Source organism: Larus michahellis, chromosome 7 (genome assembly GCF_964199755.1).
Source record: "Larus michahellis chromosome 7, bLarMic1.1, whole genome shotgun sequence".
Classification (NCBI taxonomy): domain Eukaryota; kingdom Metazoa; phylum Chordata; class Aves; order Charadriiformes; family Laridae; genus Larus; species Larus michahellis.
In genome coordinates, this window is record NC_133902.1 from 43,206,052 (window position 1) to 43,218,798 (window position 12,747).

General features: G+C 63.5%; 2 protein-coding genes across 2 annotated transcripts; one reads left to right on the top strand and one right to left on the bottom strand.

Moving 5' to 3' along the window:
- Nucleotides 1-148: 148 nt before the first annotated feature.
- LOC141746512 (C-X-C chemokine receptor type 1-like) lies at nucleotides 149-3,691 on the top strand. The gene is made up of 2 exons (XM_074595145.1): nucleotides 149-356; nucleotides 2,139-3,691. The coding sequence occupies exon 2, from the start codon at nucleotides 2,144-2,146 to the stop codon at nucleotides 3,218-3,220; it is 1,077 nt and encodes a 358-aa protein (XP_074451246.1). The 5' UTR covers nucleotides 149-356; nucleotides 2,139-2,143; the 3' UTR covers nucleotides 3,221-3,691.
- Nucleotides 3,692-5,251: 1,560 nt separating this feature from the next.
- On the bottom strand, nucleotides 5,252-12,261 carry RUFY4 (RUN and FYVE domain containing 4). Its single transcript, XM_074595141.1, has 12 exons — nucleotides 12,207-12,261; nucleotides 11,289-11,393; nucleotides 10,265-10,326; nucleotides 9,792-9,898; nucleotides 9,330-9,455; nucleotides 8,958-9,064; nucleotides 8,658-8,801; nucleotides 6,916-8,014; nucleotides 6,731-6,837; nucleotides 5,902-6,048; nucleotides 5,544-5,675; nucleotides 5,252-5,475 (listed from the first exon to the last, which is right to left on the bottom strand). The coding sequence occupies exons 3-12, from the start codon at nucleotides 10,308-10,310 to the stop codon at nucleotides 5,373-5,375; spliced, it is 2,118 nt and encodes a 705-aa protein (XP_074451242.1). The 5' UTR covers nucleotides 10,311-10,326; nucleotides 11,289-11,393; nucleotides 12,207-12,261; the 3' UTR covers nucleotides 5,252-5,372.
- Nucleotides 12,262-12,747: the final 486 nt, after the last annotated feature.

Genomic DNA, 12,747 nt, shown 5'->3' on the forward strand with positions numbered 1-12,747 from the left:
GGGCTCTCCCCAGCCCCGCTGAAGGCGTCCTTGTGGGGCTGGGGAAGGGTCCCTTCTAGCTGACACTTCCCCTTGACGCTGGGAGAAGGTTTTGCAACCTCGCTTCCTCCCTGGGCGGCATAAAGCGGGCGGCGGAGGCAACGGGCACGGGGAGACAGCAGGGCGGTGGGTGCAGGTGAGGGACCCTCCGGCTGGCCTGGCGGGACCCCCCCAGACTGGCACTGCCACACTCCCTCCCAGAGCCCTTTGAGGGTGACGCCTGGATTCATCCCCGTGCCCGGGAGCATCCCAGTGAGAACCGACTTGGGACAGAGAGAAGACCCCCGATTTGGGGGGGACAGTGAGGGCAGCGAGCGGTGAGTCCCCAGGGTCCAGGGTGACCAGGGCTTCCCTTGGGCTTTGACAGCCCCCCCAGCACCTGGCTGAGCCCCCTCACATGTAGAGGGGCTGGGCTGGGGGCTGGGGTGGGCTGCTCCAGCTGCCCAAGGGGCTGCCGGGTGTGGGGGGAGCAGGAGGTGGTGGTAGGGACACCCACGGCTGTGCTCAGAGACCATCTGGGGTTCAAACCCCCCGCAGTGCCAGGGGACATCGGCTGTGGGTGCCCCGGGGGGAAGCGCTCACTCCCATTTCCTCACACAGTGATCACCAGGAGGGTGCTTCCCCATGCTGTGTCCCTCCTTCCTGCCCGCAGCGACCCCCAGGGCCACCCCAGTGTCCCCCAGCCCTTCCAGTGTCAGGAGGGGAAATGGGGTGCTGCTGGTTCCCCCAGCCAAGCTGGCTGTGGGGTACCTGTGGCTGGGGGATACCCGGTCCCAGAGGAACCACTGGGATTTTGGAGTGGGGAGGCAGAAAGAAACAGCCAAAAATAGATGGAGGGGAAGCGCTGGTGCCTGGCTCTGCTCCATGCCTCTGGTGGCCCTGCTCGGGGTAACGTTTCACTGGCAGTGTCCCCAGCTGTGGTCCTCTGGGGTGCTGGGGCATCACCATCCCAGCACCACCATCCTAGGATCACCATCCCGGGGTCACCGCAGGAGGAGGGCTAGCAGAGCCAGGGAGGGGCACCAGCCCAGCTGCACCTGTGGGAATCCTCACTGGGCAGGAGGGGAAAGTTGGTCCCAGGGAGGGTTTGAGTTCAAATGAGCCAGTTCAGTCCCCCCCAGCACTGCAGGGACTCAGTGCTCATGACCAGCCCTGGCATCACCAAGCCCTGGAGGGGCTCAGAAACGAGGATCTGGATCCATACTGGGAGAAGGCTGAAACCCAATGGTCTTTGGGGAGGCAGTGACAGAGCAGGGAAGTGGTGTCCTAAGTGCGAGGAGACAGGAAGAGCAACTGTCACCTGTGATTTCCCCATTGTGGCTGAGCACAGGGGACACGGGGATGCCCGGCAGCACCCGTCTGACCAACAGGAAGACCAGAAACGTGAAATATTTCCAAAGCTGCCTGTAAAAGGGTGACACGTCTTTCTGTCTCGGGGGTGAAACCGCTCAGACAGGGACAGAACTGGGAGGGTAAAAAGGGCATGAAACCACCTTCAGACCTTCTCAAGTCCCTGCCTGCCCTGGGCACCGTGACTGCAGCCTTATCGTTGGCTGGGGTGGCAGACGTGGCAGCGCCAGCAGTGATGCTCAGTGGGATGGGGAAGCCAGAGGGATCCAGAGATGCTCAAAAGATTTTGCAGGTGCCCAAGGGATCCTGAGATGCCCAAAGAGCTCAGAGGCTTTTGAAGGGCACACACAAACCGGGGGGGGGGCAGGGATGCTGGAGGGGCCAGGTGTCCCCTGCAGGGAGGTGATGCTGCATTGATGGGTGAACCCCCCCAACCCAAGACAAGGTGGCTGGTCCGTGGGGGAACACCTTCCTCCATGGGGGACAGGGAAGGGATGGGGTTGGGATGAAGTGGAGCTGACTTGGGGGTGTTGTAAAAGCGGACATATGAGGGACAGTGTCTACCTGCAGCACTGCCCCTTACCTGGCACAGCATGAACCTGGGGCACGGTGGACTGACGGAGGGGGGATGTCCACTGGCTGGGAGTGGATCTGCAGGGCAATGGACATGCCAGGGGACCCAGAGATGCTGTCACCCCTGGCCCACACCACCATCCCACCCCACACTCATGCTGCTTTGTGCTCCACAGGCAAAATGGAGTCCTTCTCCTTCAGTGGGGATTTCTCCGATCTCTTGTCCCTCTACAACTACACCTATGAATATAGCACGGCCATGCCCGACACCGCTATCTCCTCTGCCCCATGCCGGCCCGATGGCTCCGTCCTCAACAAGTACCTGGTGGTGGTGATCTACTGCCTCGTCTTCATCCTCAGCGTGGTGGGGAATGGGCTGGTGGTGCTGGTGGTGACCTCCAGCCACACCAACCGCTCTGTCACCGATGTCTACCTGCTCAACCTGGCGGTGGCAGACCTGCTCTTCGCCCTTAGCCTGCCACTCTGGGCTGCCTACCGAGCCCATGAGTGGGTCTTTGGCACCGTGATGTGCAAAGCTATCTCCATGCTGCAGGAGGCCAACTTCTACAGCGGCATCCTGCTGCTTGCGTGCATCAGCGTGGACCGCTACCTGGCCATCGTCTATGCCACTCGGGCTGCCACCGAGAAGAGGCACTGGGTGAAGTTTGTCTGCTTGGGCATCTGGGTCTTCTCCGTGCTGCTCTCCCTGCCCGTGCTGCTCTTCCGTGAGGCTTTCCCCTCGCCCAGCAACGGCACTGTGTGCTATGAGCACATTGGTGGTGAGGACACGGCCAAGTGGCGGGTGGTGCTGCGGGTCCTGCCGCAGACCTTTGGCTTTGCCCTGCCCCTCCTGGTGATGCTCTTCTGCTATGGTGTCACCATCCACACCCTCCTGCAGACCAAGAACTCCCAGAAGCAGCGGGCCATGAAGGTCATCTTTGCCGTGGTGCTGGTCTTCCTCATCTGCTGGCTGCCTTACAACATCACATTGGTGAGCGACACCCTTATGAGGATACGAGCCATCGCTGAGACCTGCGAGAGGAGGAACCGCATAGACACAGCCCTCTCCATCACACAGGTCCTGGGCTTTGCCCACAGCTGCATCAACCCCATTATCTACGCCTTCATCGGGCAGAAGTTTCGCAACAGCTTCCTCAAGATCCTGGCACAGCGTGGGCTCATCAGCAAGGATGCTGTGACCCGCTATGGCCACGCCTCCTACACCTCCACCTCTGGCAACACGTCCACCACCCTCTGAGCCCTGCTGGGACCCGACCCTCGCAGCTCCCAGCAGGTCCCAGCACCCCACATACCCAGCATCCTCACCCAGCCCCCTGGGATGCGGATGGTGATGCCACAGGGATGGGCAGGGCCACCACTGGGTGCTGGACCCCGGCTAGAAGGGGGCTTGGGCAGCGAGGGGGTAGGACTCCATTGCCAGGGAAGTGATGCCAAGTGCTGCTCACCCTCCCTGCTCTTTGGGGTAGAGCCTGTGACTTTGGGGACCCCGTGACCCCGCTGTGGGGACAGTGTTGGTGGCTGACGGCCGTCCAGCAATAAAGGAATTGGTGGGTTGGTCACTGTCATGGTTTAACCCCTGCTGGCAACTAGGACCATGAAGCTGTTCACTCATTCTCCCTTCCCCCCAAGTAGCTTAGGGAGAAGAGGGAGAAAAAGGAAAAAAAATCTCATGGGTTGAGATAAAGACAGTTTAATAGAACAGTAATGTTAGAGAGAAAAAAAATAATGGTAAAAGAATATACAAAATAAGTGATGCGATGCAATTTTCACCACCTAATGATCAATTGCCCAGTCCGTCCCGAGCAGCGATTGTGGATTCCTGCCGCCAGGTCAACCCCCGTTTATATACTGAGCATGATGTTTATGGTATGGAATATTCCTTTGGCCAGCTTCTCCTGCCTGTGCTCCCTCTCAGCTTCTGTGAGAAGCTGAAAAAGTCCTTGACTTAATATAAGCATTACTTAGCAGCAACTAAAACAGTATGTGTTATCTACATTATTCTCATACTAAATCCAAAACACAGCGGCTACTAGGAAGAAAACTAACTTTACCCCAGCTGAAACCAGGACAGTCACCCAGGTGTGTCTCCTCTTTGCCATGGGGAGGGGGATGGCGGAATGGGGCTAGGGCACGTCTCTGGGGACGGTGGGTTCTGGGGTCTCCACCTTGGTGCCAAAGCAGAGGTGCCAGCTGAACCTGGCAGGGTGTGGGTAACCCCGCTGCCAGGCCAGGGAAGGGCTGTTACCCAAGAGGCTGTTGCAGAGAGTTCAGCATCGTGTGCATCCCCAGAGAGGACACAAAGGGCTTGGTCCTCACAGCCACCCAGCCAGGTCCTGGTACTTCTCCAGTGTGGGGGTCTCCATGTAGCATCTGTCCCACCTGTAGACGAAGTTACTCCCTTCCCGACCCTGATCTGAGCCACATTGGAGCAAACCACTGCAAGGTCCCTGGGAAGCCCCTTGCTGCAACCAAGCAGCCCTGTGACTGCTGCCCTGAAGGGTGCTGTCACCCGGGGCACCTCTTGCCCCCCCCGGTACTGTGGTGCCAGGACATCATTGTGCAAAGGGTTGGGGACCTGTCCCTTACACAACCAGGACATTTCCGCCCCAGCTTGGGCAACTGGGGCTGGCACCAGAGTGGGGAAGAGGTGCTGAAGAGGGGGCTGTGACCCTGCTGGGATCCCCGCTGTGTGCCTGGTACCGGGGTGCCTGTCCCACCATGCCTAAGCAACTCTCCACGGGGGGTGCCGTACCGTTACTCCACCCCCCCTGCTCCAGGCTTCTCAGGGTTCATAACCATGGGGGGCATCAGTAGGTGCCAGCTGTGGGCTGGCTCACGGGTGGCTACGGGGGTCCCTGGCACCCATGTAGGGAGCCCTGGGGACTTGGGGCTGGGCAGGGTCAGCGGGGGGGCTGGGCAGGGACAGCCCATCACCTTTGCATCTGGGAAACCTCTTGCCCAAGCCGTTCCTCCCAGCCTGGCAGGAAGCCAGGGCTGTTGGCCAAGAACCGTCTCCCCTTCCTGTTGCTGCCTCCCCGCTGCAGGATGGAGCAGACGGCGGGTCAGCATGGCTGCAGCTGGGACACCCCTTATGGGGATGGTTCCCCCCAGGAGGGCTGACACCCCCATACCAGCATCACCCCACCCCGCACCCAGCGTGGGGATCAATCCGGCGATGACCGATAGACGACACGGGAGCCGCAGGGGTAGCAGGAATAGGTTGTTTTCTTCTCCGTGGACCAGCCACAAGAAAGATACGTCTCAAACCCAAAATGTTGGGCAGCAGGACCTGCCTGAAGGCCCCCAACACCTACGTCCCCGGTAAGTCGGAGAGGAGGCAGCCAGGGCAGGGGGTGTCCCAGGTACGGTGCAGGGGCTGTGGTCCCGGCTTATGTAGCCTGTGGGTGCCTTTGCTGGTAGCAAAGGAGACAGCAGCGCCCCTGCTTGCCCATGTCCACGGAGCACGCGTGGCACACCTTGCCCTGGCACAGCCTGCCAAGAGAGCGGGCAGTGAGAGCTGTGCCATCCCGGTGCCACCCCCAGTGTCCCCCATAGCCCACCTGCAGTTGTACCGCCGGGAGAGGAGGCGGAAATCCTTGTGGCAGCGGGCGCAGAACCCTGTGTCGTGGGGCGCCGGGCTGGGCATCGGGGTGTCAATGCCCTCTGTCTTCTGCCACAAGGCGTCCTTCTCCCTGTGGGAGGGGACAGGTCAGCCCCAGCAGGAGTATGCCCAGCGGCGTGGGTCTGGAAGCATGCCCTGGCACCCCAGACCCAAGGTGGGCACCCAAGTCTCTCCCCAGGTCTCCCAAGGTGGTGAGCAAAATTCGCCTGGGCTCTGGTGCCCTCCTCTGGGCAAAGGGGCTTGGGTGTCCCCACCTGCGCATGGCCCCACACCAGTGGGGTCCCCGGGGCTCTCACCGCAGCAGCTCCAGCAGCCGCCCCTTCATGTCACGGATGAGCTCCTGCTGCCGTGCCTGCTCGGCGCCGCGCGTGGCCTCCCGCTCCAGGGCCTCCCGCTGCGCCCGCTGCAGTGCCGATGCCCAGCGCTCCCCATCCTGCCGGGCCCTGGAGTGGAGCAGCAGGGAGATGGTTCCCTTGTCCCTCAGCTGCCTGTCTCCATCCATCCATCCATCCATCCATCCATCCATCCATCCATCCATCCATCCCTCCCTCCCTCCCTCCCTCTATCTGCTGCCCATCCATCCCCAAGCTGGCTCCCCATCCTCACAGCCACCTTGCCATCTGCCGGGACAGCCACCCACCCACCTGTTTCCCAGCTGTTCATCTGTCCTTCCCTACACCTACCCCTCTGTCCTTCTGCCCACCCATCCATCTATCTACTCACCCCAAATTCATCCCTCTGTTCCTCCATCCACTTGTCTCAAATTCATCCTTCTATCCCTCTGTGTGCCCACCCATCAGCTTATTCACCCCAAATTCATCCCTCCATCCACCCACCCCTCTATTCATCTCAAATTCACCCCTCCATCCCCCCCTCCATCCCTCCACCCATCTGCTTTCCCCAAGTTCATTCTTCCACCCCTCTGCCCACCCACTCCTCCACCTACCTCTCAGTCCCCAGATTGGTGCCTCCCTCCAGCCCTCCCTCCCCAAACCCTTCCCTCCTTCCCCCTGCCCATCCCCAGGAGCTGCTCCCCTGGATCCAAGCAGGGCACCATGTGGGTCCCATGGGAAACCCTGCATCAGTGGGATGGGGGACAGTGGGAGCGGGGGGTCCCTGCCCAACCTGCTGAGCTGCTCCTGCAGCCGAGCCACCTCCTGCCGCTGGGCCAGGAGCTGCTGCTGGCTCTGCCGGGCTTCCTCCTGTGCTGTGGTGGCCAGGGCGGCCAGGCGCTGTGGGAGAGTGGGAGCTCAGCCCCGGTCCCCTGAACCCCCGGCCCCACCATGGGGTCCCCTTGGGCTTGCCCATACCATGGCCATGCTGGCGGCTGTGCCAGGGTCTCCCTCCACCTGGGGGTCCAGCGGGGGCTCCAGGGGGCCACGGGCAAGCTCCAGTGCCTGCCGCAGCACCTCCTCCACAGCGGCCACCTCCTCGGGGACACTGGCATCCTCCAGTCTGTCCATCGGTCCCACTGCCAGCGCCGCCTGGCATTCCCGCAGGCGTGAGGCCAGGGCTGCTGCCTCCGCCAGCGCCCCGGCCAGCTGGGCACCCCGCTCCTCCGCTGCCTGCCGCCAGCCCTGTGCCTCCTCCTGCGCCTGTGCCAGTGCTCCCGGGCCCCCCGCCGCCACCGCCGCCGCCAGAGCCTGCCCCAGGAAGGTGTTGGTCTCCCGCAGTGCCTCGGCCTCCTGTGCCCGCAGCTGGGCACACCGGGCACTGGACTCCTCCTGCCGCCGGTGCCGCCGCTGCTCCCGCGCCAGCCGGGAAGCCAGCTCCCGCAACGCCGCCTCCCGCTGCCCCAGCTCGGCCCGCAGCCGGGACACCAGTGCCCACAGGGATGCCTCTGTCCCATCCGGCTGTCCGGGCACTGGCGGTGAGGAGCCCGGCATGCACCCGGTGCTGGGTGGTGGGGACGTGCCAGGCTCCTCGTCACCATTGGGCTGGGGTGCTTTGCCAACGCCACGTGCATCCTCCATCTCCTTCACATTCACGTTCTCCATCTCCTTCCCATCTTCCTCCAACTCATCTTCACCCTCCTCTTCCATTTTCTTCTCCACCTCCACATCTTCCTCCACATCTACGTCCACATCCTCCTCCTTCTTCTCCTCTTCCTCCTCCTCCTCCTCCTCCTCTTCCTCCTCCTCCTCCATCTCCTCTTCATCCTCTTTTTCCACGTACTTCTTCACTTCCATATCCTCCTTCACCTTCACATCCTCCTCCTCCACCTCTACACTCCCTGTCCGTGGGGCAGTAAAGGTGGGTGGGCACGGGTGGGCTGGCACCCCACGGGGTGATGTGATGGGACGGGCGATTACATCAGGCCATCCATGCGCCTCGATGCTGGTGCCATCTGTCTGCAGGGCCATCTTTGCCGGGCTGCTCCCGGACACAGGGCTGGGCCGTACCAGTGTCCTAGATGGGACACCAGACTCAGGGCCACCAGGTCACCCCCAGGGTGAGCTAGGCACTGCCACCCTCCCCGCAGGGCTCCCTGGGCATGGTTGGCCTTTGAAGATGGAGAGGGCAGCAGGGATGGTGGCACCGGGTGGCACCTGGTGACAGGGGACCAGGGAGGCTAGTACCATCAGCCCAAACACCTGCAGAGCAGGTGGCACCCGGAGACTCCCATGGCGGTGGCAGGGGGGAACTGGGGGCTGCGTGTGTGCTTGTGGCAGTGCGTGCCCAGGAGCGTGCAAGCAGCAGGGCAGGCGTGAGTGCGCGGAGCGTCTGTGTCCACAAGTGCTCCCCGCAAGTGTGCCCAGGGGCAAGGATGTGCATGCACACGCGTGTGTCCCTGTGTCTCAGATGTCACAGTGGCACGGTGCTGCAGCAGACCTGTGCCTGGGCACGTACTTGTCAGAGGATGGCAGTGTGTGTGTGTCCATGCACATGTGGCACCTTTGCGGGCGCAGGAGGGCCAGGGTGGCAGGGGGACACCCATGTGATGCTCTGTGATGCTGAGCCCCAGGTGCCCCTGATGCCCCTTGTGTCCCTGGTGCCCCTGGCGCCCCTGATACCCCAATGCCCCTGATAACCTCCACATCCCCAGGCTCACTCGGAGAACATGGGCCAGGCGATGTCCAGGTCAGCTCTGCGCAGGGCCAGGTGGAAGGTGACACCATCGAGCTCATAGAGGCTGCCCAGGATCTCTGCCCGGTGCTGGGGGCTCAGGAAGGGGCTGCGGGCGTAGTACCACTCACTGCAACCACAAAACCAGCTCACACACCACTCTGTGCCCCCGGGCAGGCACAAGCACCTGCAGTATCCTTGCTGACCGGGTGCTGCCGGGTGCTGCCCGCCCTGGCTCTGCCTCCCACCATGGTGAGCATCCTCTCCCTGTGTCCCCCACTCTCACCGCAGGCTCTCGGGGTCGAGGAGGCAGAGCTGCAGGGACTCTGCCAGCTGGCGGTGCACCAGGCAGTACCGCAGGAAGGCTCGGCCCCTGCCCACGGGGGTCTTCAGCTGGGGGGGAGAGGGGGTTATCCAGGCCTGCCACGCCAGCCTGCCCCCCCTCCCCCCCTCAGCCCGTGCAGGAGGGAAGGGGGTCCCCAGGGCCAGGGCTGGGAGGCAGTGGGGACCCCGGAGGGGAGAAAGGGCCAGTGGGTGAATCCTCAGTGCCCTGATGAGTGTGTGCCCGTGCCCAAGTGTGTGCGCACCCGCAGACAAGCACAAGCACATGCATGTGTGCCTGCATGAGACCCCAGGTGCCCCACCAGCCCTTGCCCACCTTGTCCAGGGAGGTGACGAAGCGAACACCCTCGTGCTCCTGCCGGCGCCGTGCCAGGCCCTGGCACAAGAAGTCCCAATAGTCCTTGCGCTGCCCAAAGAAGCTCCTCTTCTCCTTGAGGTCGAACTGGCAGAGACAAGGGCTTGGGCTTGCTCATTTGGGGGTGTCCTCTGTCGCCCCAGGCTGTCCCCTTGTGGGGCTGGGATCCAGCCAGCTCCCCCAGCAGGGTGGGTCCTGGTGTCCCCTCCTTGCTGGCTCCATGCCTCAGTTTCCCTTTTGCAGCATGTGCAATTACACATGCGGAAGTGGGTGAGCCTGGTCCCGGGTACTCACATGGCTGGGGATGCTCAGGACTGGGGTCATCCCACCCCCCAAAAGGGCCAGCACGGGGTCCCCTCTGCTCCCAGCTGTGCCCCAGGGGAAACTGAGGCAGGGAGTGGCAGGTATGGAGGAGCAGGGTACCTGGAGGAGGAACTCCAGCTGGGCACAGAGGCTGTGCAGCTCCCGACTCCCATCCGTCACCGGCAAGTTCTGCTCTCGGTAGCCGTGGTTCAGCTCGGCCACGGTCTCTGCAGGATGGCAGGGCTGAGCTGGCACAGGCAGCGGGCACCCTGCCTCATCCCATCCCCCTCCCCACCGCCTCCTGGCTCCCAGCCCTGGGGATTTCTGCTGTCGTGTGAAAGAGGAACCTGCCCCAGGATGGAATGGGGCAGCAGGGGGAGAGAGGGGCACAGGTACCCGCTGGGCACTGCTGGTCCCCTGGGGCTGGCAGCAAGGACAGGAGCAGGCAGCACAGGTAGGGTTGGCACTGGGATGCTCTGGTGCACCCCTGGCAGTGACACCCCCCTGCTGCCCACGGGCTGGGTGTGAGGAGGGGCCCGGCATGGCCAGGGTGAGATGTGACAGGCTGGCAGGGGACAGGCTGGCACACTTACTCTGCAGATCCTTGATGACGCGGTTGAGCTCCCCGTCCCCTGCCATGGCTGTTCCCAGGGGTCTGCAAAGGCAGGGGCAGCGATGAGAGGTGCCAGGCTGGCACTCACCTGGCATCCCCAAACTCTCTGCCCCGAGGAGATAGTCTGGCCCCCCCCGCCCCCCAGCTCCAACCCCCAGCTGCCTGCTGTTAAGGTAAGAGGGGGTGGGCTCAGGCACCCCCTTTCCTTACCCACTACATGGAGTAGGAGGTATGGGGTGGGCAAAGGCGCCCCACCCCGTACCCCTTTAGCTGTCCATGTGCCCTAACCTGAAGTGCCCCAAGGCTTTGCCCCTATTCCTCGAGGGGTTCCTGGGCCTGAGCCCCTCCACCCTGGTGTGTCCCTGTCCTTGTCCCTGTCCCGGTCCCCCAGGATTCAGGATGTGGGTTTGGTGCAGGGGAAGCACTGCCTTTGCTTCTGCTCTCGCTTCCTTTGCTCACAGCACGAACAGTGTGGGGGGCTGCGGGGGGGCGGGGAAAGGGGGCACAGAGCCCCCAACACACAGTCCCCCAAACTGAGCTCCCCCCCAAGGCAGAGCCCTCTGGCGCAGCATGCTGCCTGCACGAGGTTTGGGGGTGTTGTGGGCGTGGGGTTGGGGGGCTGGGGGTACAGTGCAGAGGGGTGGTTTTGGGCGGGCAGCGGGTGGCACCCTGGGGACAGGGGGAGGGACAGCACTCATGGAGGTGGCAGGTCGGGGGCTTGTCACTGCAGGTAGTGGCTGGGCACAGGGCTGGGGGAGCACACACTTGCGTGCATGGGGGCACGCACGGCAGGGTGCGTGTGCGCTCACAGGACCGTGTGTGCCCAAGCGTGCCCAAGCGTGCGTGAGCATCCTGTGCCCCTGCCACAGCAGGCAGAGCAGGACACGGGATTGCAGATGACTGGATTTCCGTCACGGTGCCCTTGAGTGACCTTGGACGAGCCATCTTCCTGCCTGCCCATCCTGCCCGTGCCTCAGTTTCCCCCGGGAAGAGGAGCCCCTTACCTGTGGCTGGGAGCTGTGGGGTGCCCCGAGGTGCTCGCTGGGTGCCAGGGGGATGCCGGTGTGTCCCCGCGCCTAAGCTGCTCCCGACCGCTTCTCCTTTTGTACCTTGGCCAGGAGGAAGTGTGGGAGGTCGGGGGGGGCGGCTGCAGGAGCCACCCCCTGCCGGCCCTGCATCACATTGTGAATCATGGTTTGGCCCCTTGGCACCCAGCTCCCTGGTCTGGGGGGTGCCAGTTTTGGGGAGGGGGTCACCGAGGCTGGTCCCCTTGTGCAGCCCTTGGGCGGGGTAAAGACCTGGGGTGGACCCTGATGCCCTCCCATGGGAATGAGGCTTGGGAATGCTTTGAGTTTCCCCCGTCCAGTTTTTGGGGAGGGGGTCCGGGACCCACACACAGACAGCAGCAGCCAACAGCACCCCTGGGGCAGCAGCAGCCCCTGGCACAGAGCCCCCCTTCACATGCACAACAGCCCCCAGAGGCAACAGCCCCTGGGCACAGAGACACCCCACCGGGAGCTGCAGCCCACCCCAGCAAGGCCCACAGCCCCCCTGGGCATCTGCCCCCACATGGGGTCTATGCCCAGAGCTGGGGGGGCAAACTCTTCCCAGGACACCCTGGGCAAGGCTCCCCCCTTGCTCTCTGTGCCTGGGGGGGCTCTCAGCCCCGCAGTGCCCCTCACCCACCGTGCTTCTCCCTGTCCCCCTTTGCTGTGCCAGCCCTGCCCTGCGGGCTCCTTCTAGGGTGGGGACTAAACCCCTGTCGGGGGGCCAGGGGTGACGCCAGCTCAAACCCCCCGGTGCCAGGCATGGGTACCTACTGCCACCCTGCTCCCCGCCACCATCCAGCTTGCTGGATGCCCCCATGGATGCCCAGCTGTCCCCACATCCTTTCCCCCCCTCGCAGCACCCGCTGTCCCTACCTGTGCCACCCCGGCGGGCCTGGGGGGCACCCGCCTCCCCCAGGCTTGGCGTCGGCTCGCACCAAAGTGAAAGTAGGAAGTGATGCTGAGCAGGAGCCTGGGCCTCCCCGCACCCTCCTGGCTCCCGGAGGGGGAGTGTTGGCCCATACACAGGGTGTCCCCAAGCAGCTGGGGGGCATGGGGGAACCGGTGGCAGTGCTTGGGGTAACCCCCTTGCTCTGTGCCACCCTGCAGTGGGTGGCCCTGCGGGCATGGAGACAGCACCCCGCATCGGATGCGGGGGGTGGACAAGGTGTTGGGGGGTGCAGTAGAGCATCACTGCACTGTTTCGGGGGGGGAGGAATGCACATGTGTGTGCACACGTGTGTGTGATTGCACGCGTGTGCAGGCTGCGTGTAGCTGCCAGCCACATACGTGTGGCTGGTGTGGCCGTGGGGCTGAGAGGGCACTCGGGTGTGCGTGCACACACATGCGTGGGTCACACCCCCCCGCCAGCACCGCCTGCCCCCCACCAGGCACCCCACGGGCAGGACACTGACAC

What these genes read in the sequence shown, in the direction of transcription:
- LOC141746512 (XM_074595145.1), top strand. Translation starts at nt 2,144, where the DNA reads ATGGAGTCCTTCTCCTTCAGTGGGGATTTCTCCGATCTCTTGTCCCTC.
- RUFY4 (XM_074595141.1), bottom strand. Translation starts at nt 10,310, where the DNA reads ATGGCAGGGGACGGGGAGCTCAACCGCGTCATCAAGGATCTGCAGA. An exon ending in CGTCATCAAGGATCTGCAGA is followed by an intron (nt 9,899 to 10,264) that starts GTAAGTGTGCCA and finishes GCCATCCTGCAG; the next exon opens with AGACCGTGGCCGAGCTGAAC. An exon ending in AGCTGGAGTTCCTCCTCCAG is followed by an intron (nt 9,456 to 9,791) that starts GTACCCTGCTCC and finishes TGTCTCTGCCAG; the next exon opens with TTCGACCTCAAGGAGAAGAG.